The following is a 25,811-nucleotide window of genomic DNA, read 5'->3' as shown; positions in this document are numbered from 1 at the left end:
CACTACTGTTTAATTTGTTCATTAACGATATAGAGAAGGATCTAAGAGGAACGGTTCATTTGTTCCCTGATGATGCAAAGTTGGGTAGGGTAATAGTGAATGAAGAAGATGTCAAAATCTTGCAGGACGACTTGGATAGATTGGAGTTTTGGGCTAAGGAGTATGGATGTCAATTTAATGTGACACAATGTAAGGTTATGCATTTTGAGATGAAAAGTTTAGCAGCAGTATACTACATTGGTGGAACTGTAGTATACTACTACATCCCTCCTGGAGATTGATGGGGCCAGGGATTTGGGAGTGTCGGTGGATAGGGAGATGAAGTTTAGGGGGCACATTGCAAAAGTGGCTAAATCAGCTCATCAACTCACTTGGTTGTTGAAAAATACTTTGACGAGCAGAGACAAGCAAGTTATTGTACCTCTGTACTGAGCCTTGTTAAGACCTCATCTCGACTACTGTGCCCAGATTTGATTACCTAGGTTTCTTCTTGATGGGAACGAGGTTGAGAGGATCCAGAGGTGAGTGACCAAGATGATACCAGGTCTATGGAATGAACCTTATGAAAACAGGTTGAAGATTTGTAGATTGCAGAAATTGGTTGATAGGCAGAAAAGGGGAGATATGATTGAGACATTCAAATTGCTAAAGGGTTTCTATAGGATTAATTCAGAGGATATTTTTGAGATCAGGACTGGTGGTGGGAGAACTAGGGGACACCTATGGATGCTGGGAAAGCGTGTGGTTGCAAGTGTGTTAGAGCTGGGTTCTTTACTTTTAGAGTGGTGAATGAGTGGAATAAGCTGCCAGAGTCTGTTGTGGGTGCTATGACAGTGTGCGAGTTTCAAGCCAAGTTATGATAGATACTGTGAGAATGTCATATAGTTGTGTGGACATGATGTTTAGGTTCTCCCTCGATGAGTCTAAGGACTCCCTGGAGTTGCCCGTAGTAATAATAATAATAATAATAATAATAATAAAATAGAACCAGGTGACAGCGATTTGCACATAGGGGACTGAACCTGTCATCTAGATGAGAATGAAGAAGATGAATCTCTGATGACTACTCAGAATTCTTCATGCCACTAATCCATCTTCAATCCAGCCATCCACATAGTAAGGTCATTTTCCTAGCTGATCAATTCCACTTGTCATCCCTTTTCCAACACCATGGTCCAATATGGGCAAAATGCAGAAATCTTTGCCATAAGCATTGACTAAATGCAAATCGTTCATCTACCTACATGAATTCCTGCTTCACTTTCCTAATGCTCTGCATCTCTTTTTAACCAGTTCTCCTTACAGATATACCATAGATGTCAACTAACCTCTCGAAAACTTGGATCACAGTCTTGTAAGTCACCTCTCTCACACAGAAGGCCCATCCTCAAACCACTTCTGATGGCACATCCTCTGACACTGCAAAGGTGCCAATTGTGATGATTTCTGGAACTTCTACTTCTCCTTTCCATGGTCTGAGTATTGCTTTAGCTCATTTAGACCCTAATGTCTACTTTGAATCAGATACAGAAATTATCTTCACTGGTATGAAGGCCTTCATTCCCCATTTTATCCAAATCCTCATTCGCTTTGCAAGCCCTGATTCAAAAGAAAGTACATCAAATTAGTCAAAGAAAGAAAAACAATCGGCTTTCAGCAGGCAGCTCACATCAAGAACTTGATCTCCATACTTTGTCTATACCAAAGCATGCAACAAATGCAAAAGTCATCAACAAATCTAAGTTTGATTTCATGAAAGCCAACAACAGAAAACCTTGCCTCCTGTCCAAATGGAAGTTATGCTTTTCTGGCCTTTTGCTGAAGTTGTTGGATGCAACTTCTGCTCACCTGCATCTCCACCTCTCTTTTCTTCTGATGGTACTACTGTTACTCCACCAAGGAGATCACATAATTATGATCTCCTTGCATTACTCTGTCCCTTGAACTCCTGCACTGATGATGAAGGGAAATCACCTCAGATCATACTGGAACCTGGGCATTGTATGTCTCCTATAGGTTTTTGACAAAAGGAAAAAAAAAATATATCAGCTACTACATAATAACTTGGATACTAAAAATTTTCCTGATTCTGAAGGCATTTCTCTGATTTTTTCAAATGTTGCTCCAGAGCTAACACCTGTCCTGTCCAATTTATTATACATAGCTGGTACTTATCCCAGTATGTGTGGAAGCAATCAGATATCCTATTCCAAAAATAAAAAATAATGAGGTGAAAATCTACCATCAGCCCACCAACCAATCGCCATCATCTCAGTCCTCCAAAATAATGGAGAAAGTCATCACTAGTCAACTTCTCCATTATCTAGAGGCACTTCAATTAATCAGCAACCACTAGAATGGATTCTGCCATTCAAGATCTACAGCTCTTAACTTATGTCACCCACCAGTGGTCTCATGCTACAGAAAGTTTCTGAGAAACTTCTGCTGTCATTCTTAACATTCCCTGAGCTTTTGATTGTGTCCAGCCAGTATGGATTCTACCATTCATAATCCACAGCTGATCTCTTAGCTTACATCACCCACCATTTTGATCATGTCTGATATCGAAGTCTACTAAACAAACTGCCACCGTCTGGTCGTTCTGCCACCTTCCATTCTGTCACCTTCTTTTTCCTTTATATAAATGACCTATTCTCACTCACCACTAATCCTATCCACAGCTTTGCACACAAATAGTACTGTCAATTCATCCTACTCATTTCATACGTGCACACATACATCTGAATCATCAAGGTCATCTAGAACTAGTGCTTTTAAAATTGATTTTCATACTATCCTTCAGTGGAGCAAGGACAATCTGGTCATGTTCAATACCACCAAAACAGAGTCTTGCCTCTTCTCTCGCAAAAGAGATTTCAGCTTGCCTTCCCTTATCCCCAGTAATACACAAATAACCAGACAAGATCGGATCTCAGAGTAATATTTTCTTTCAGTCTCTTCTTGGCACAAACACATTACATCAATATCTTCCTCAGCCTCCAGAAAACTAGGCATTCCCTTTTGTTCAAGATGTTATTTTACACCGAACCAGCTCCTAACTATATAAAAATCCAAAATCCACTCTTCTTCTTCTTCTTCCTCCTCCTCCTTTCCACACTTATAGGCCAAGTGACCTGTTCCAGACTCAGTTCCATCTTTTTTAAGGGGTCTTCCTCTGCATTTAGATACCTTTTGGATGGTAATTTAGAATTTGTTTAGGTATCCTCAGTGGTGAGCTATAAAGGGCTCGTGCGAGCCCTTTGTTAAATTTTTCTCAAATTTGCAAGCCCCTTGTTCTTGTTTAATAATCTTGTAGAACTAGAAAATACCTCCATAGAATGAATACATGTTATTGTAATTGCTACTTTAAATTCATATGGATTTTCTGATAACTATATAAAAAATCATCTCATTGCAATCAAACTTCTACAAAAATTTCCCAACATTGTGATTTGGCATTGCGCTCATTGTTTACACTTAGTATTAGACGATTCGATAAAAAACATTAAATAAATAAATAATTTTGAAATATTTATGGATAAATTATATGCTTTTTATCATCAATCACCAAAAAAATCAATGAGAATTAAATACGATTGCAAAAGACCTTGGTATCGAAATTTTAAAGATGGGCCGTGTGTTTGGACCATGATGGGCAGCTTGCAGTTTACAAATGGCTCTTGCTTTGTGGAGAAATTATCCAGCTTTATGCAAACCTTTTGAATCGAAAGATAAATATAAGGGCTTTTTAAACCTTCTCAATTTGGAATTTTTAAAAGATCTAGCATTAATGATTGATATCCTACAAGTACGTGTGTAGAGGCTTAAGTGCTGTGAGGACATCATGTTGGAGGCTTAATGGATTTTTTACAACACTCAAAAAGAATTAAAATAGACTTTAATACTTCCTATATTTCATCCTAGTCACTAGGACATCTACGGGGATTACAAAAAAATTAATGTAACATATGCACAAATAACAAACAATACTAAGCCCAACCACGTGGGTGACACTAAAGTCCTATCTAGGTAGAGCACCCTCTAAGGGCAGTGGCCTGGAATGTAAGGTGGGAACTCTGGTGATGAGTGTTTCCCAAATCTTCGGAAGCTTAATGCAACCATATTTATTGAGATTTGGTTGGTTTTTGAGAGCTGCTGCTGCTTCTAAGAAAAGTCTCTCTTTCTTGAATTTGCTGTGGTGGAGCATGGTGGTTTTCTTCCATGATACTCTGTGGGTGGTGTCCAAAACATGGTCAGCCAAGCCTGAATGGCCATAGTTGTGTTTGAAGATGTAAGACTTGTGTTCCTTTAGACGGATGGATGCTGATCTGCATGTCTGTCCAAAGTACACCAGCTTACAGGAATAGGGTACTTTGTAAACTCCAGGCAGAGAGAGAGGAGGGAGCTGATCTTTCGTAGAACGGAAAAGGGTAGCCAGTTTGCGGTGGGGCTTATATGCTGTGTGTAGATTGTATTGTTTTAGTATCTTGGCTATTTTTTCAGATGTGCCACGGATGTAGGGTATGGTGATGGCATTTTTAAAATCTTGTTGACGAGAAGGAAGAGGAATGGGAAAGGAGTTGACTATTTTTTTGATACTGTGATCGCTGTAGCCATTGGAGAGGAAAGTGCTGTGTATGTGGTTAAGCTCATTAGTGAGGGCGGTCCCACTGGAACAAAGATTGTGGGCTCTCTTGCTCTTGGATATCCTACAGGAATTATCATATCTGTCAGAAGCTCTACAAAGTTGCAATATAAGTATTATTATAAGGGCTAAGTTAGGCCTTTTTTTGCTTGACGATGCGAGCCCTTTGTTAAAATTTTTATTGCTCACCACTGGGTATCCTGCTTTCTATTCATTCTTAGTACATGTGTGTGTTGATATTTCCATGTTTTTATCAGATTATTTAGACTACATAGTGATTTTTGTAGTTCATCTACATTGTTTCCCAGGATTATTTGGTCATCAGCAAAAAGTAGAGTATCTAATCTTCATTAGTTATCTTCTATTCTTTTATGATTTTATCTATGTGTATATATATATATATATATATATATATATATAAATAAAACGGGGGAGAGGGGGGGAAGTCCTGGCATACTCTGTTTATTGGTTTATAGCTTGATGTTAAATTATTGTACTTCACAGATATTTTATATATCTTGATATATATTAAATAAGGCTCTAAAGAGTTGGTTTGGTATTCATATTCTTCCAGGATTTCCCATAGTTTTTCTCTGATAATTTTATCAAATGCTCCGGTGTAATCTATAAAAGCTATGTGTGTTTCTATGTTCATTTCTCCGTGTTTTTCGATTAGTGATTTTAATGGAAATACAGAGTATGCAAGATCTGCCTATTCTGAATCCATTTTGTTCTGTATTGGGTCTACTATACGTTGCATGTTCTCTACACTTAGTTCTTCCTTTCAAAGTAGATTTGAATTTCTTAATGTTATTTTTATATGCTGAGATTTTTTTGATTATACAGGTAACCCTCGTGTAACGCAGTACTCATACAACGCAGTTTCGATATAACGCGGGCTACAAATTGTAGCAACCCTTGTTCAACGTGGTTTCGATATAACACGGTCTACAATTTCTAGTAACCCTGTATTTTTTTTCATATATTTTTCACCACGCCACTTAAAAATCAAATTTTATCTTCGTTAAATATGTGTCTGCCCGTATCGCGCAAGTAGTTATAAGTATCAAATTTAGTTTTATTGTATCCCTGAATAAGGTACTGTATAGAGGCTTTTGCAGTCTATGTAATTCTCAACAAATAGTACAATTAGAGACACTTGGAATAAACATGGCGCTAACTAATGAATTACATGTCCTCCTCTCACAGAAACTATGCTGTATACACTCAAGCAAAACCATATGTTACACTGAAACACAGTATCTAACTAAAAATTATTGGCCAATTTTTCAATTATGAAATAAGTGTTTGTTTTTTTATTACATTTGGAATTCTCGATATCATTATGACAGATCACAAAGGCTAACTTCAAATAAAATTCTATCCTGAATTGAAACATACCATATAATGAGTGTGTGAGTTCGTCTGCCACCTCAAATGCAAATAAGCAGCCATAAAATTCAACCAAGGGTTGAAACTTTGTGTGAGTTGAACCAGCCGATAATGAGAAGTTCTGTCGGAACGATAAATGACACCTTGTCATGAATGTGTTAAAACTAATAGTGATGTTGTTATGACAGTTTCAGATGTTATGGAATTCGACTGAAGATAATTAGCATTTCAATTCAACACTTGTTGGTTGCCTTTGTCTTTGGGTCGCACGATCTTTTGTTAATACCACACCAATCATACGCACGTCTTGTGTAAAACAAAATTGTGTAGCTCTCTCGTGTAAAACAAAATTCAACTTGTACGTCTTGTAATAATAATAATAAAACAAGTTGAATAATTTATAAGCGTATAAAAGGATATCACCTGTAAATCGTTAATGTGCCAGCAAAATTCTCAGCGGTGCCACCCCTGGCACGAGTGTCGTAGGTTCGCCATCTAGGATTTACTCTATAAAGTGTTTATTGTTGAAAATTGTCTTCGTTTTCTGCCAGGAAAACTCATTAAAAATCATAAGTGTGTTATTCTCAAGCTGAGCACTTTATTTTCTGGTGAGTTACTTACAATATGTAATGCTTTTTATTTTTTATATAAAAGTTTATTTTTATTGTAAAACCACAAAACTGCCACGAAAGGGAAAAAACCAACATTGAAGAGGAAATTCATTTCTCTTGAAGAAAAAATTAAAATCTTGGATCGGTTGAAAATTGGAGAAAAGCCAGGAGTTGTTGCAAGAACTCTGAATTTAAATGAATCAACAATTTGAACAATCAAACAAAATGAACATAAAATCTGAGAGTGTTTATTGCTGGGTCAACGGTAAGTGCAAAGCATGTTGCTCGTGTACGCGATATTCTAATAGAAAAAATGGAGAAATCTCTAATGATTTGGGTAGAAGATTGCACTCAAAAGAAAATTCCTTTGGGTGGACACCTTATTAAGCAAAAAGCTCTCAAAGTTTATAAACATTTAAAAGAACTTGATCAAGATTCTTCAGAAGAAATCTCTCAGCATGGATTTTGTGCCAGTAAGGGATAGTTCGAAAACTTTAAAAAGCGGTTTTCTTTGTATAATCTTAAAATCCAAGGAGAATCAGCATCAGCAGATGTCAAAGCTACCGGGAAATACCCAGCAGAACTTTTAAAAATCATTAAAGAAGGTCGTTATAGTGCAGAGCGCATGGTGTTCAATGCAGATGAATCTGGGTTATATTGGAAAAAAATGCCAAAACGCACCTATATTTCAAAAAATGAAAGATCAGCTCCTGGATTAAGTTCCCAAAGATAGAATTACTCTACTGTTTTGTAGTAATGCATCAGGTTATTACATGACAAAACCAATGTTTATTAACGATCTGCAAATCCTCGTGCGATGAAAGGGCTCGACAAGTCCACCCTACCTGTTTATTGGTGGGCTAACAAAAAAGGCATGGGTTACAGCTAGCATGTTTGAAAATTGAAGTGTTTTATACCCGATGTAGAAAGTTACACAAAGAAAAAGAATGTGGACTTCAAAATTGTACTAATTTTAGATAACGCACCAGGTCACCCAACAAATCTAAGCCATCCGAATATTAAAATAACATTTTTGCCGCCTAATACTACTTCGCTTATTCAACCACTCTACCAAGGATTAATATCAACATTTAAGTCATATTATATTCGTCGAACATTCCAATTAATTTTGGAAACAATGGAATCTAATCCAAACATGACACTGCCTCAAGCATGGAAAGAGTTTTCAATATTGAATTGTGTGAAAATTATTTTTCTGTCCATTAAGGAATTACAACCCTCTACGCTGAATGCTTGCTGGAAAAAAATATGGCCTGAAGCCATTCTGGAACAAAATGTCGTACCTCCAGTGGATGCCGAGCTAAGTTGTATAATAAACGTCACACACCTTTTTGGTGGAGAGGGCTTTTGCGATATCGTTGAAAACAAAATTAGTGAATTAATTGATGGGAAAACAGATTTAAATGAGGAGAAACTGGTACAATTAATAGATGACATCGAACCAAATGGTGGGGAAAATTCTGCCGAAGATTCTGATTGTGATGAATCCGTTAAAGAATTCAGTTTAAAGAAATTAGCAGAAGGATTGGACTTGGCAAGAAAGTTGGAAAGTTATTTTACGGATAATGATCCCTCAATGGAGCGCTCGGAAAAATTCACGAGACAATTGGATATTTTTTTAGCTCCGTATTATGAATTTAATAAAAAAATTGCAGCATACTGGTAAGCAAGGTCTAATTACTGACTTCTTGATAACTAAACCAGCCGAAGTATGCAATGAAAATTATACAAATGATGTCCAAGAGATTTCAAGTCATCCTGCCACTCGTAAATAAAGAACATCTGCGAAATGTTTATTTTGAAGACAGTGATGACGATTAAAATATGCGCTTTTTTTTTATTGTGTCTAAAACATTTATGCATTATGTGCATTGAAGTTTACGTATAATTTGTACTTTTATAAGCTTATACAGTACTATGTATTTGTCTCATAGTTTATGTTTTCTTAACTTACATGAATTACCTGAATTAAATAAAAATATTGTTTTTGTTGGATATGTCATTGTTTATTTAATCTTAAAAAATAAAACGATTTCGGAACCTAACCCTACTTTTTCTATATTATCTAAGTCTCGCATAACGCAATTTATATAACACGACATTTCTATGGAACCTAACATCTGCGTTAGAACAGGGTTACCTGTACTTTATAACAGGTACTAAGTAAGCTGATGCCATGATAATTGTTACAATCAGATTTGTGTCCTTTTTTGTAGATGGGAATAACTATTGCTTTTGGATGATTGTGGGCATTTTCCTTCTTTCCAAATCATATTATAAAAGTTAAGTAACCTGAGCAAGAATTCAAGTCCTGCATATTTGATAAGTTCCAAGTTTATGTTGTCTTCTCCTGGAACTTTTCCTGTTTTATTTTGTTTAATGCGTGATGCTAGAGTGATGTTTTCCAAGTTGTCCGAGTTGTTTACAAAGGGTGTTTTCTGTTTTGAATGGTTTCATCATACCACAGATATTGGTAGTAATTTTGCCAAGTTTCTGTTTTAATGATATTAATATCTGCTTTTTCTCTAGTTTAATTATTTAAATCTTTCAGGATTTCATATTTTTTGATAGGTGATAGATTGGTTTGGAGAGTACAGTCTCTCTCTAATTTTGTTACAAAATTGTCCCATCTCTTTCTCTTTATTCTCTTGCATGCTGCTTTTGTTATTGCCCTTTTTCTGCTGTATGTATTTGATTTTTGATTCTATTGTTTTCAGGTTGAGCCAGTTTTTATATCTTTTTTCTTTTCTTCAATAATGCATTTAATTTTGCCATTCCAGTCATTAAGGACTCTTTTTCTTTTCAACTTTTTCTTTGTTCCTAAACTTTCTTTTGTAACTTTTGTCATTATGATTTTTAGGTTTGACCATTCTTCTTCTGTTTTCTGATTTTCTTTTATATTTATCATCCAGTTTTTTTATTCTTTTTTTTGTACAAATCTTTAATACTATTGTTGTCTAGAAGTCTTACTTGGAAAGATTCAAGATTTTTATTTTCCTTATGATTTTTTGTTGTTCTCCATCTTGGTTCCCATTTTATTTTTCCAATTAAGAGGTAATTAACTGATTCTATCTCAGATCCTCTGTATACTCTCATATTATTATTTTTACTTGATGCCTCCAGGGAGTCCAAAGACTCATTGAGGGAGGGCACCTACTCTACAGCTCTGTCTCCATCACTCAAGCCACCAACGAACCTCAACTATACCAACGCCATCTATTCCCCCCCCCCACCAGCACCACCACTGGTATTTTCACAGGCAATCACAAACATCCATGCCCACGGCAGGATTTGAACACGCACACGCAGCCTTTTGGCTGGAGAGCGGATACGCTAAGCACTCGGCCAGCCAGCAGGCCAGCTATTATTATTTCTGACATTTTTATATTGCTGATTATGTAATTAATTATGCTTCTTGTGTCTTTTGCTTCTCAGCTGTATTTATGGACATCTGCATGTTTGAGAAAGGTGTTCATTATTTTAAGGTTATTGCTTATAGTAAAATCTCTTAATCTATATTATTATTATTATTATTATTATTATTATTATTATTATTATGTGACACCTCCAGGGAGTCCAAAGGACTCATCGAGGGAGTGTGCCAACACCATTGAATGTTTGTAACCCTTCCAAATACTAACCGTGCTCAAACTTGCTTAACTTTTTGCAAGCCATTAGTAACAGAGGCTCTACCAATCGACCAACTTTTGCTGGCAAAGGTTGGTCGATTGGTAGATCCTCTCTATATCCATTCCTGTTACAGTTAAGTTCTTCTATAGGTCCTATAGAAGAACTTAGGCCAAAAATTAACCATATACACCACACATAGGACCTTCTCCTATAGGTCCTATGTGTGGTGTATATGGTTTATTACCAATTCTTGTTTTAAGATCGCCTATTACCAAGATGTGATCCCTAGGATTGGCCTTATTTAAAATGTTCTGCAGTTGTGTGTAAAAGTTTTCTGAGTCCTCCTCCTCTCTACTTTAATTCTCATTTCTATTATTCTATCGTTCCAAAAGTTGTAATGGATTATATTGTTTCTAAGAGACTTATGTAAAAATATCATTACACCAGATATAGCTCTCTTATGCATTTAACCCACTTTATATGTATATATATAATTTTCAGTTTTGTCTTTTCCTCTGTTTTTAGATTCTGTAATTACTACTATTTTTACATTTCTTTCTTCTAATGCTTGGTCCAGTTCTATGATTTTGTGATAGATACTCAGGAGTGGCAGTGATGATTTTGAAAAAATTGGTTAGGGTTCGCATTCAGAAATGGGTTGACAGTGAATCTTTACTTTGCAATGAACAGCATGAGTTTGCTAAGGGAAGGTTATGTTTTAGCAACTTACTCACATTCTATAACAATGTTACCATTGAACTAGACAAGTGGAATGGATATACCATGATACTTTTGGATTTTGCTAAGGCTTTTGACAGAATACAGCATGGTAGACTGTTGCATAATTGCCTCCGTAGCTCAATTGGAAGAACAATGGTACTGTTAATAATTGGTGGTTTTTTATATAGATATATATATATAGGATATTCATATATATTATCTTAAATATTAATCCTACCATAGAGATGATCTCTGTTTCTAACAATTATTTTTTTTTATTTCCTAGTGTACCTATATATTATTATATGCACAAGGGTTCACTCCAATTGGTGCAGTGATCTTAACTCTTTCTTTCAGAATCCAAATAATCACTGACTCAAGACCAAATACAAAATAAACACATTTAATAAAACAAAAACAATATATATGCACTTCAAACAACTTTACATAACTAACTACAAGTTAATTGGATCCAAGGCCTTTTTAAATTAAACTTACACTTACACTTTGTTTTCAAAATGACAAAATGTTCATAGCCAGTTTCTCTCTCTGTCCAGGCCCTTTTCCGAATATATGACTCTATTCTTCATTTACACAGGATCCTTTTTCATCACTCATGTAGCATACATAAAATCTTCCTGACTTAATTCTGTCTCTTTTTAGTAGAAATAATAGTTAGATCCGGCGTCCTTAATACAGATGAAACTTCTTAATCAGAGTTTTCTCGAAACTTCTTTTTGAATGTAAATAGCAAATTCTTCTTTTATTCACTAAATGAATACTAAATGACTAAATGAAAATGGCAATCTTAACTCTTCTAATACAGTTCTACGATTCCCTTTTCAGAATCTACTATAAATCTTTCAGTTAGTGTTTCCTCCAATATTCCGTTTAAAACGCATATAGCAATATTTCCCTTTTATTTATCCACATACTATTTCCACATTAAAAACTTAAGTTCCTCCGAACCTAAATATCTGCCGGCTTGTGTTCTAAATTCCTTCCGAACGCTATCTTGTTTACTCTCCCGTTGCTTCGATACCGAACTTGTCAGCTGTCAGTTACACATCAAACTTCTCAGCGAGCATGCACACTCCTTCAAAATCGCAAGCGAGAAACTAGGTGTAATGGCTGGCACGTTGTCTCCATTAGCGACAAAAGAGAATGGCTTCATAAAAACACAAAACTTAATATTTTCAATTACAATAAAATTCCTGTAAGTATTACAAATATCAAATCCAGTAAGTACATCAATTTTTTAACTTCTTTACTTATCACTTTTAACAAAACAATTTCAATAACGGGCACATCGCAAGTGCCGACAATGCATGTTATGAAACTAAAACTAATAAACATTTTAACATAAACAATTCGTAAAAATATTCAGAATTTTAAGTATGATTATTTTTACAGTACATTGTGCCCTTCGATTGGAAAAGGACTGACTTCTATTCCCATTGTGACGGGAGGAATCTTTATATGGACTTTTTTAATTGAAGGTGAGTTAGCCGATCTCATATGGAGGAAGCAGGGTTTTTTCTCCCAGAAACTCGGGTTTTTCATCCTGCATACAGACAAATCGGCCCTTCAGAACACATGCAATTTACAGACAAAAAATACTAGCTGCGGTGGTGGTGGGCGTTGGATGGCACTGGTGTGGATGATTGGTAGTAGAAGTTCAATGTTAGTGGTGGAGACGGAGAGTTGTACAGTAGGTGTCTTCCTGCGATGAGTCTTCAGACTCCTTGGAGGTGTCACGAATATTAATAATAATAATAATAATAATAAATTGGAGAATATGGGTTTGGATTATAGAATATTAGCACGGATAAGAGGATGGCTAACTGACAGATATGAAAAAGTGGTTATATGGGGAATGTGAGTGCAAGATTTAAGGTAACCGCAAGTGGTGTACCATAAGGATCAGTGCTTGGTCCACTGTTATTCAGTCAATACATTAATGATATTGGGAAGGATTTGACAAACGACATACAGCTGTTTGTTGATGATGCAAAGATAGGTATGGTAATCAGGAATGCTGCCGATATGCAGTACTTGCAGAATGATTTGAATAACCTGGAATTATGGGCATGAGAAAACGGATGTCAGTTCAATGTCAATAAATGTAAAGTCATTCACTTCGGCATGATTAGATATCCAATGTCGTATTATATTGGTGGAATTATGCTTGAAGAAACTGATGAGGCTAGGGATCTTGGAGTGTTAATAGATAGGAAGTTGAAGTTCAGGGACCATGTAGCAAAGATTGCAAATACAACTCAAAAGATAATTGCAATGCTGAAACGAATGTTCACATGTAAAGGCCTTCAAGCTTGCCTTAAAGTGGTCGGCAAAAATTTTAAAGAGAAGACATAGGGATAGATTAGAGATAGAAATAGAATGACCCATAGCCCTTGAATAACTAATAGCATCATGGTCATGAGTTAACAAGAGTTGGCCGAGGAATGCCATTTAGGAAAGGTTAAAGAGCAAGGGGGGTCTACCTGAAAGAAGAGGGAGGAGAGAATTGACCCAGCTAGGGAACCATGGGGAAGCCACTTCCCTTGCTACCAAGATGATAGCCCACCCCCACCCCTCCATGAGTCCTTATTCAATATATTCGAACCACCCTACCATATCTGGTGGGCTCCCCTATCTGCCACCCAGGGGACGCACTCTCTAGAAGTTACAGGGTCCTCCAAAATCTGCTCCTGCTTATAATAATACTCACATGTTTAGGGTAGAGCTCCTAAAAATTCTTGACACTGTCCAGAAGAGAGCAATTTTGCTGATAGGCAATTCCTCTCTTACCTCCCAAGTCAGCAGTTAGAATTTTACAGACTTGCTTCAGCCTCTATCTCACTGATAGTGTTTTTGCTCTTTATCTATTCTACAGTTATTTCCATGGTCATTGCTCCACTGAACTGGCAATCATCATTCCTCCACTTTCTGTCACATCTGTTAATACCATGGTGGCAGCTGCCCAGTATCTCTGAACTGTGCAACTGCAAACACACTGGAACAGCATTTTGCAAGAAGTATTTCCAAACAACTATAACCTGTATCTCTTCACAAAAAAAAAGTAAATAAACTTTGATCTGAGTCCTCACTTGTACTCCACACACTGATGTAATATGTGTGGAATACAAGTTCTTAGACCTCTTGTGTATCAGATCAGTATAAAAAAAAAACATTCATTTAAAAAAATAAAATTTTACATTGGCTACACTGCATAATTCAAAAGACCTGCTCAGATGGTCTAATTTCAGATGAGAGTACAGCTCTCAGCGTTCTCATCCATACAAAGGGAATTAAAATTAAAGCAATGTGTAAATTACAGAGGAGGTCCCCTACCAGATGAGATTTAGGCAAGCGCATTTGAGAAGGGCCTAATAAAAACTGTGGAAGTGAAGCTGGAGAAAAGGAACCTGTCTCAGGCTAAATAGGAGTTATCAAAATCAAAATCAGATATTTTCTTCACAACATATAGGTGAGAAATCCTTAGAATATAACAAGGATTTCTACTTAAGTTTAGTATATGTGAAAAAAGAATATGGCAAAGTGCTATGAGAAAAGCTGTTCCAAATGCTATGATTATGTGGGTAAATGGAAACACCTTTATATAATTTGTCTACTGACATATTTTGTTATTTTTGTTATTAAAACTAGAATAAGAAGTATATATGGATATCATTATGTTGTAAAAATTTTTTTTTGTCTCTCTGAGTGATATTTCAATCTAAATACACAGAACGCAGCAATAGTGCTTGTAGTTGCTGTTGTTAGTGAAGCCATTAAGCCTAATCATGCTTTGCATCTCTGATGGAAACAACATTTCCTTTGGCAGCAAGAAAAGAATAAGTGAAAAGTAGACACTTTCTCGATGGAACTAAAACCACAATGATATTATTATTATTATTATTATTTGACACCTCCAGGGAGTCCAAGAACTCATCGAGGGAGGGCACCTGCTCTACAACTCCACCATTCAATCACCAACTGACTGCAACTACACCAACGGCATCTACCGCTGACCACCACATCTATTTCCACAGACAATCACAAACATCTATGTCCACAGCGGGATTCAAACCCAGAGCCTTTTGGCTGGAGAGTTTATATGCTTACCACTCGGCTAACCAGGCCGACTTACACATTCACAACACACTCAGGTAATTCATTCCACTCTCCATGCAAAGAACCTGCTCCTCACTCCTCTGCTGACATTCTCCTCATACAGTTTCCAGAGATGGCCTCTTGTTCTACTCTCCCCCTCCCATTCTATGAAAAATCTTTTCCATGTCAACCTGATAACCAGACTAGCTTATATGTCTCAAATCAAATGCCCCCCCCCCTCCTATTCATGAAACTTTGCAACTTACATTCTCTCAATTTGTTCTCATACTCCACATTCCAAAGACCACTGACCACCTTTGTGACTCTTCTCCAGACCCTTTCCAACATACCTCATCACCAGGAAAACCTGGCAACCAAATCCATATGTGGCCTTATACAATTGCATCATAACCTCTCTCATTCTGCATGTTAAGTCCTTGTCCAAATCTCAAAACCTTACACTTGGCGACATTGAAATGATAGTTCCACCTACCTGTCCATTCATGCAATCTATTCAAGTCCTCCTGTAAGGCCATAACACCTGCTTGCATCATCTACAAACACCTGTATATCACTAGTTAAATCCATCACATATCACAAATATCATTAGCATACAAACTGAACAATGATGGTCCCAAAACTGACCCTTGCAGTACATCACTTTTATCATGCCATACCAACAGTATGGCATTAAAGCTAACCAACTGAGCCAACAGTCTGTTCCATTGAGCCTGATTCCATTGAGCCATTGAGTCAGCTCTTAGAGCTGACTCATTCATATATATATCACACCCTCCTATCTGATGGCTTTAAGAATCAACAAAATACTCAATCTCCCCTCACAATCCTCAACCATTTCTTCAGGAAGATTATAGTAATGCCATCACCTTTCTTTTATGTCTGGAACACATCTGAAAAAATTGCTATAATTAAAAAAAAAAAAAAAAAAAAAAAAAAAAACTCCGCACCACCTTCAAGCCTCACTTGAAACTGGCTACTCTTGTCTGTTCCCTTGAAGACAAATTCCTTTCTTTCTTAGTTCCTGATATGTATAAAGTTCCTTATTCCTACAAGTTAGCTTACTACATACAGACTGGAAGTTCAGCCCACAACCTGTATGGAAAAGCATTAAAAACATATCCGCAATCAAGACTATGGTCAGTCAGATCCAGCAGACCATGCTTTAGATACTTATACACAGATTCAAATGAGAAAAAACATTGCCATGCTACATTGAAGCAAGTCTAGAAATGAAAGACTTTTTAGAATCTGTAGTCACCTTTAAAAACCAGCCCAGTCTAAATGAATATAAATGCATTAAACTTCCAAAAACATTATCGAGTTAATAGGAAAGATTAATTCTCAGAGATCCTATATTATAACTGAGGCCACCTGCTGGCACCCAGCGGGTAAGTTTCACTTAGTTTTGTGTTGTCTTGGCTTATTACAGTTTATTCCATGCTCCCTGAGGATGTCTCTGTGACAAGTAAAATACTGCAAGAATTGAACATTGTTTTTAGTCCCTTTGCCATTGTTGTTTTCACCCCATTAATCCTCTAAGAACAAGAACTGGTTATCAAATGCAAAAGTTACATGTTAAGGTTAAGTGTGATAACTAGTCAAATGATGAAAGTGAATGCCGAAGATGAAATGAAATCAAAAACCAGCAACATCTTCATTTCATAGTAATTTGGTTCAGTTCTTTCTCGGTTAACAAGTTTCATTCAATCTGTGGACTTGGTTAGTCAAATGAATTGTATTTTCCAGTATGAGTCACCTTGCTTAAATGAAGACTTGAAATCACTAAGAACAGCATCATGCTTGGTCTCCAGAAGAATTTCTAGATTATCTAACCCATGTTATGAATTTTATAGATATCCAACCTTTCATGGATACTTATCATTAAAAAAAAAAAAAAAAAAAAAAAAAAAAAACACTATTACACAAAGTTACTTTTTAATTGAATATTTGAGATTTAATAAAGTAAACAATGCACACAAATTATTTTACCATTTATCAATGAGACAAAATGTGGTATTTAATGGAATAATGGGAAACCTAATGTCTATAGGAGAAAATTTTTAAGGAGCGAATATTTCACAAATGTTATACACTTCCAAAAGTAATATCGTTCAAATATATAAATCTGAGTTCAAGTATACAGTACTTCTATTCTGGTTTATTTTTGTTCTCATTTGACAATACAATGGTACATATTCATATTTTTAAACCTTAAGCTTTATATTATTCAGTTTGGAAGAATTGCTGACAGGAAGCTAGTAATGTAAAATGTGTATAGTACTTTCATAGTTTTAAATAACACATAGCATAAAGTGACTATATGAAGACACAAAAAGTTTATTGCTAATCTAAATAACCAGATATTTCATTCTGAAAACAAAAGATCATCTTCAGCATAACAGACAATTAAAAAAAAGGTAGAATACCAGATTTCACAGGCTAGCTGCATGCTAGAGCAGTACCAGTATAGCAGATATGAAATTGATAGGAAAAAAAAGTATCATTTACAGATCACAGTATAGAGTTCTGAAATATATTTCATGTTGCTCCGTATATATTAAGATCACCACTTAACCATATTCACTTAATTGCCTATCAAACTGACAGCTAGCACACTATCTACTAACTAACGATTTCAGAGAAATCATTAGGTAGTGGATAGCTTGACACATAACTGTAATTTTTAAGTCAGTCTTTTATCATTTTTATTTATTTGTGTCTTCAATCTTGCCATTTCATTTTGTGCACTGGTTGTATATTTTTATATTTCAAATTTAATACTATTTTTTCAGCACCATTACCAATGTCTAAAAGTCTATACTCCTAATATTATTAACACCATGCCTCCGTGGAGTTAAAAGATGAAAATATTCATGACTGCTTTGTTTTTAAAAAATTTTAGTTATTAATCTGTCCAAAACATAGCCTACTGTTCATATATAAAAAAGTTAATATATTACTCATATAAAACAATGTGTAACAAAAAATGTAATTTTTAGTATATTATTATTATGTAACACACCTCTATGGAGTCCAAAGACTCATTGAGGGAGGGCACCTACTCTACAACTCTGTCTCCACCAACCTTCATTCATCTACACCAATGCCATCTATCGCCCACCACCAATGGTATTTTCACAGACAATCACAAACATCCGTGCCCACGGCGGGATTCAAACCTGTGCAGCCTTTTGGCTGGAGAGTGGATATGCTAGCCACTCAGCCAACCAGGCCAGCAAAAAACAATTCACAATTCAATAAGCTAAGGGTTCTCCTTACTGTACCAATTTCTAAATGTGCTGCATCTGTTTGTCACTGTTAATAAAGGTGCCATTCTCTAATATATTGAACAGAATGCTCTAATGAATTTACAAGAACATCAGTTCTGCATATTACAAGAGTCTGGTCAGCTTGATCAAATCATAGAATCTTCTGGTTGTTGTTATTAAGCATCTGGTTGTTGTTGTTAGGCATCAAGTTAAAAGAAGTTTTTCCTTCACTGTGCTACTCACAGACGTATTCTATTCCCCATGATTAGACATGACACCCATGATTAGACAACATGGGTGTCATGGCATCACTGGCAATGACTGGAAATACAAAGTATACTCTACTGTGATGTGAGTTAAACAGCTGAAGGACAAGAGAAAAAGAATATACATGAAGAGGAGTAAGAAAGACATGTATAAAAAGAGAAGGGACAACTGTAAAATATTCCATTAAGGGGGAGGGGGACAGGAATGAATCATAAGCTTTTATGATTCAAATTTGAAAGGAGAACCATTAGTGTTTGTGGATATAACAACTGTTAAGTAGAAGAACAAAATGTCCTGAAATAGTTGCTCTTCATGTTGATCATTGGACACTTAAGCCTTATGAAAGTACTCATTAATGTATTTGCTTCCAGCTCTTAAATAGAAACTGAATATAGTTGCAGTAAGGCACAACTAAAGGAACAGTTATGAATTGTCATTTTCTTCTTTGTGTGAGGAAATATAATTTAGATGGGAAATGAACATTATCCCCCAGTGTGAGATCACTGCCTCACCCTGGTTTGAAATGTTCCAAGTTTGGTCTGTAAAGCAGGGTTTCTGGATCTAGTAAAAAATGAATATCCCACCCACTGTATGATTGTACTATAGATTCACAAATAAACTTTTCATGAGTGGGAGCCCCATAAAAAAGTAAAAATAAAATAAAAATTGTGTGCAGAAATGTTTACTGTCATTTTCTGTTTCTTTTGGATTTCTCGTGTTGGATTCATTTATCGAATATGCCTACCTGGCTATCTACTTGCAAATTTCAAAATATATAAAGAAACTTTACCCATTAACTTTAAGGTGATTATGATTCTGTGTGAATTATTAAAGGATTATTATTGGTATAGTTTTTTTTTTTTTTTTTTTAAATATTGAATTCTCATATGTACACATACACTGATAATATAATTCTGAAAATGCATACCTTAGTGTAATTCAATTGAATGCTGAAAACTTAAAATCTATGAATAAATGAATGCCATAGTGAACCTCAATTAAAAAAAAAAAAAAAAAAAAAAAAACTGCAGAACAAGTTAAACATTTCAGCTATTTTAGGCACAAGTCTTAGTGATGATGGCAAATTAATTATGGAAATAGACAACGGAATATCCAAAGCTGGAATTGTGTGGAGCCAATTAAATCAATTTTTATGGAATAAGAGAGAAATTAGTAAAACACTGAACTAGTAGTATACAAGATGGTATCCAATTTTAAGTTATGGATCTGAAGAGTTAGAAATAAAAGTAATTAAAGACTAAAGACTACAATGACCAGACAAGAGATCTAGGGTTGCTGATTGATAGAAACCTTAAATTCAGGGGACATATTGCAAAGGTGGTGAAGGTAACACAGAGGATTGCTGAAATACTGAGAAGGATGCTGACCTTCAGAGATAAAAAGTTATCATTCCATTGTATAAGACCCTGATCAGACCACACTTAGACTATTGTTCTCAGATTTGGTCCCCAGGATTTGAAGGAGATAAATTAACTTTGGGAAGGGTACAGAGGCATATAACAAAGATGGTTTCAGGGCTGTACAACGTTAGTTATGAGGATCAGCTGAGGGAATGTGGACTGCAGAGTTTGGTAGATAGAAGAAGGAAAAGTGATATGATCGAGACGTTTCAACTGTTGAGAGGCAGTTCCAGGGTTGACAATGGGAAGTTCTTTTGCTTGGTGGAACAGCAGGAAGGAGCGATGACAAAGGGCCGTCCCTGGAAGTTAAGAAAGGAAGTTGTGAGCAAGAGGGTGAGGAGTGGTTTCTTTGCATGGAGGGTGATTGAACCTTGGAATGCATTGCCTGATAGAGTGGTGAGAGCGAGAACAGTCAGTGAGTTTAAGGAGTGGTATGATAGAGTTTGTGTTTCCTAGGAAGGACCTTCCACAATGAGTCTTGATTGACTTTGTGTTTCCTAGGAAGGACCTCCAGAGATGAGTCTTTTGACTCCATGGAGGCCTGACTAATAATAATAATAATAATAATTGGAGGAGTGAATAGATTGTATCAGTGGCAGAATCATGTTAAAAATGAAGTATTGTTGAGGAAAATTTGATGTTGTTAGCATTCAGGAATATGTGAGCAGAACTAAGCTGAGAAGGTATGGTCATTTAAAGAGATTGGTAAAGAAATGTTTTGCATAACAGGTGTTTCATGCCTAGATGGCAGAAAAAAACACACAGGAAGACTAAGATCTAGGTAAATTGATTCAGTTAGAAATCCTCTAGAACAGTGGTTCTCAACCTTTTATGCTTCATGTACCACCACCCCCCTGGAAATGTGTATGTAACTGGCATGCCCCTTGTATAGATAGATAAAACTATAGTTATAGTATAACAATGGGAATAAAATAAAACATATATATATATACATAATAAATTTTGTATTCATAAATTACATATATCGATAAACAAAAAGAGTGACATAAACAATTTAACAAATCTTATAAAATTATAAACATTTTACTGGGTAATCAGTGAGATAGTTACACTTGTTTACACTTGCACATTTCATCAATGATTGGAGTTATCTTGCTGATGTAGAGCCACATGTCATCATCAACATCCAGCCTGTTCCTAATTTATTTTTTAAAGCAGTTAAAGATGAAAAACTAGTTTCACATAAACAAGTTGTGAAAGGTAACAAATATTTGACTGCAAATTTTGACAAAGTTGGATATTCCTTCTCCATTTCAATCCAAAAACTAATCAATGGCTTTTTTTGGAATGAATGCTTTTTAAACTATTGTCACAAGATATCTCAATCAACTCTTCTTTATTGGACAGTGGAAGCTTACATTTTTCCAAATGAAATATGAAGGGTCTCAAATTCATGCTTAAGTGAACGTTTATTTGTTGTCTGATATCTTCAAAGTCTGTAGGCGTTTGCTCATTTTGTTTAAAAAATTAATCTAGTCACTGAAATTGGTCACAACTATACTTTTTAATTCCATTTTCCCATATATATATTTTTTTTTTTACTATGGACTCTGTTTTCTTCTCAACATAGAAAATACATCAGTGTTGTCTTCTTGCAATGATAAGTTCCAAATATTCATTTTTTCAAAAATATCAGATGAATATGCTAATTATATAAACCATTTTAAGTCTTGTAGTCTCAAAGAAAGTCAAAACATGATGGTCCATGAGAGAGAAAAAAAAAAGGGCATACTTCAAATAAATGGCAAAGAACATTTTCTCTTGCCAACCAATGTACTTCTGTGTGAAGCAGCAATCTCTTATGCAGTCTACCCAATTCTTCACAGATAATTGAAAAAAGTTGCGACTTCAATGATCAGGTTTTGATGAAATTAACCATTTGAACACTTTCATCCACAATTCCTTTTAAATCATCAGAGAGAAATTTAGCTATCAGCTTCACAGTGAAGACATCATTGAGTGAACTTACATTCTGGTGCAACTTGTTTTGGTATTATGATATAACCACTCATTGCTTTTGTTCTGTTAGTAGTATATACAAAAATACAATTTTTCCATTCAAGGTTGTTTTCGGCAAAAAATGAATCAATCATAGTCAAAATATCCTCACCTGTAGTAGAAGTTTTGAGAGGCTTACAAAATAAATATCTTCGAATATTGCATCTTGGAATTTTCCATGCACAAAAACAAGTAATTGAGCTATCCCAGTTGACTATGTCTATCAACTCATCGAATTGTACAGCAAATCACAGGCTACATTGAATAGCTTGAATTTGTTAGACCTTAATATTACAGGCCATATCTTTCATTCTCCTGGAAACTGTATCGTTTGACAAAGGAATGGTTTTGCCTCTTTTTGACCAAACATACAAGAATCTATTTCTTCTGCTGCTGGAAGAACGAGTGACTTGCCTATTGTGTGAGCCTTTCTAGCTTTGACAATTTGAAGGCTTACTTTGTAGGATCCTCTAAGTACACTTTCACTTTCTTCTACACCAGTTAACTGCTTAATTACGGTTTTTCTACTACTCAAGTCTTCCAAAAGATGTTCAAAATAGCTGAAGGGCTTATTTTTAAATGTTCATGTTTTGCTTCGAAGTGTCACTGTAAAAAGAGATGGTTTCATAGAATTTGACTTCAGAGCAAACAATGCACTGTGGATTTGGTTCTACTAAATTTCCTGTCCTTGTAAAGCCAAATTATAAATATGATTCATGATATTTATGTTTTTTAATTTTTTTTTATCACTTGATTGTTTAACATTTAATGTTTTTTAGTTATTTCTGAATCCACCTCTTTACTCACATGGGATGATGATGTAGTCGTAGATGTAGAAGCAGTCGGCTCCAGCTCCATGTTACTTTTCTTCTTAATTATCCATGTTTCATCATGTTGGAGGCTTAATGGATTTTTTACAACACTCAAAAAGAATTAAAATAGAATTTAATACTTCCTATATTTTGTCCTAGTCACTAGGACATCTACAGGGATTACAAAAACAATTAATGTAACATGCACACAAATATCATACAATACTAAGCCCAACCACGTGGTCCTATCTAGGTGGAGCGCCCTCTAAGGGCTGTAGCAGGTGGCCTGGAATGTAAGGTGGGACCTCTGGTGATGAGTGTTTCCCAAATCTTCGGAAGCTTAATGCAACCGTATTTATTAAGATTTGGTTGGTTTCTGAGAGCTACTGCTGCTTCTAAGAAAAGTCTCTCTTTCTTGAATTTGCTGTGGTGGAGCATGGTGGTTTTCTTCCATGATAACCTGTGGGTGATGTCCAAAGCATGGTCAGCCAAGCCTGAATGGCCATAGTTGTGTTTACAGATGTAAGACTTGTGTTCCTCCCGGTGGATGCTGATTTTGGACACCTCTCCTTGGACACATATACCTATCCCTAAACCCATTAATAGAAAAGCACTCGCAACTGACTCTCGCAACACATTCCACTCATTCTCAACTCTCCAAGCAAAAAATCTAGTCCTCAAACTCCTACTAACCACACCTTTATTCAACTTCCAGGGATGAACCCTTGTTCTGGTCCCTCTAGCCAAGTGCTGAAACATTTCCCCCGCATCAATCCTATAAAATCCTTTAAGTAACTTAAATGTTTTTATCATATCCCCTCTTTTTCTCTATCAACCAACTTCTGCTATCCACAGACCTTCAATCTTTCCTCATAGGGAACATTCCACAGACCACTTGATAACTTGCCTCTGATTCCTTTCCATTGCCTTCTCATCTCCAAAAAACCCTGGGGACCAAATTTGAGCACAATAATCCAGATGTGGGCATCTCAAGGCCTTATAAAGAGGAATGAATGACAACTTCCTTATTTCTAGAAAGTTTTTTAACTTGGGTATATTATGTATTAAAGATATCAAGTAATTTTATATAAACTTGGTTTTAATCCTATTTCCCAAGTAAGCAAACAGACAAGTAAGTCAAGTTTGCGCCTGCACGTAGTGCAAGTCTGAGTCAACTTGTGGTAAAGTTGGAGTAAGCTCTGATCACTTTCCTTAGAATTTTCCCCTAATGCAAAGCACATCCCCTTGCAAAAATGTATGATGCTATGAATTAAAGGCAAGGGTCACTACCCAGTCCGGTTTTGACCTTTATTGAAGTCTCATCAGTGGCAGCCAGACCTAAAAATGTCAAGGTTGAAGTAATACAGAGCTTATGAATTTTACCTATACAGTGTTTAGGTAATTCATACCTAATGAAAATATGTTTAGGTATTTTACCTAAACAATTGTTTAGGTAAAATTCATAAGCTCTGTATTACTTCAACCTTGGCATTTTTAGGTCTGGATCCCACTGACAAGATCTCAATAAGCACAGTATCCAGTGGATCTTCTCCATAGAAACAGGTTTAAATATGAACGTCTTTTTAAAGAAAGTCACAAAGCCTTTTTACATTTGCCAAATCTCAATCGGAATGATTGTCTCTCTCTCCCAGAAGTTTGGGAAATTCTTATCTTATGTAACTATCAAAAATACTTTTTAATAATATTATTTATTAATATTATCTAGCACGCAGCAACAGTTTTTAGTTGGTAAATCACCAACTGCAGTATGTACCTTGTGTTCCCGTTCCTTTGATTTGCTTGTCTCTACACACTGATGATGTACTGTTATTTTCAGTACGAAATATCTATACTTTCATTTCATTAAAGTTAATTACGGTGGTTATCATGTAATTTATTGTTTATAATCTCACTTAATTTTTGTGTTTTGCAAAAGTTTAAGATTGACTTATCAGCATTATTTCTTTTTGAGTTACTTGAAGGATCCATATTTTCTTCTTTTAAATTTTGATTCTTGCATATATTCTAAATGCCTCATCAGTCAACTAGTGTTTAGAGTCAAAAATGACTTCCATGTCCTTACATGTCAATGTTTGTTTCAAATCGCAATTATATTCTTATTATGCAATTATGCTGAGTTGTATCATGTATATGAAAAGAGAATTAGCAGATTACAAGATGTATCCTGTTATAATTAGGTATGTAATTATATTTATGTGTATTGCTGTATTTAAAATAGCGAGTTTTCTTACTTAAAGTTATGTTTATTTCCTCAGTCAGAATTAGTATATATAATGACTTGTGGTATCCTCTTCTACTTTGTCAGGGTGTGGTCATTGCAAAAAAACAAAACCAGAATATGAGGCTGCTGCTGCTAATTTTAAAGATGATCCTAAGGTATGTATAATACTGAAGCTGTCTACTTTGGATAATTTTTGGAACACCAGTGCATGTTAAATTAATAAGCTTGAATTATATAAAGATTTTCTAGATAAGTTGTACATAAGTGTTATACTATATTATCATAATTGTTCTCATCCATTTGCTTGCAATTCTCATTCACAAAAGGTTAGAATCCTATAGTACATAAGCATCATGTGTTGGCTGACAATTTTTTAAATTATTTTTTACATTTTATTATTTTTATATTTAGGTTTTACCTAACCGTGTGGGAAGGCTTATGATTCAGGATTAGGTTTTACCTAATCTTGAATGTCAATTTTTCAAGTTGCTTCAGTCCTCCAATAAGCATGGTAGCCGTCTCACACTGGGAAATGAAAATTTCAATGCCTAGTGCAGAAACTGATCTCATCCCATCAGTTGGAGAACAAGTACAGTAACCACTCAGCCAACCAGGCCTCTGGAAC

At 35.5% G+C, this 25,811-nt stretch overlaps 1 protein-coding gene across 5 annotated transcripts in view; it reads left to right on the top strand.

Moving 5' to 3' along the window:
* LOC150099108 (protein disulfide-isomerase A5) overlaps positions 1-25,811 on the top strand; it is a 953,872-nt gene that overhangs the window by 687,192 nt on the left and 240,869 nt on the right. For all 5 annotated transcript variants that reach the window (XR_016549469.1, XM_090404751.1, XM_090404750.1 and 2 more), the window contains exon 16: positions 25,271-25,341. Coding sequence is in view for 4 of the 5 variants with exons in the window: in XM_090404751.1 (XP_090260877.1) it covers positions 25,271-25,341 (71 nt within the window). In the remaining variant the exon portion in view is untranslated. The remainder of the gene's footprint in view (positions 1-25,270; positions 25,342-25,811) is intronic.

Source organism: Typopeltis vanoorti, chromosome 15 (genome assembly GCF_054136105.1).
Source record: "Typopeltis vanoorti isolate ZY-2024b chromosome 15, IOZ_Tvanoo_1.0, whole genome shotgun sequence".
Lineage (NCBI taxonomy): Eukaryota > Metazoa > Arthropoda > Arachnida > Uropygi > Thelyphonidae > Typopeltis > Typopeltis vanoorti.
The sequence above is the reverse complement of the archived record's forward strand: the minus strand, read 5'-3'. Positions and strand labels throughout refer to the sequence as shown.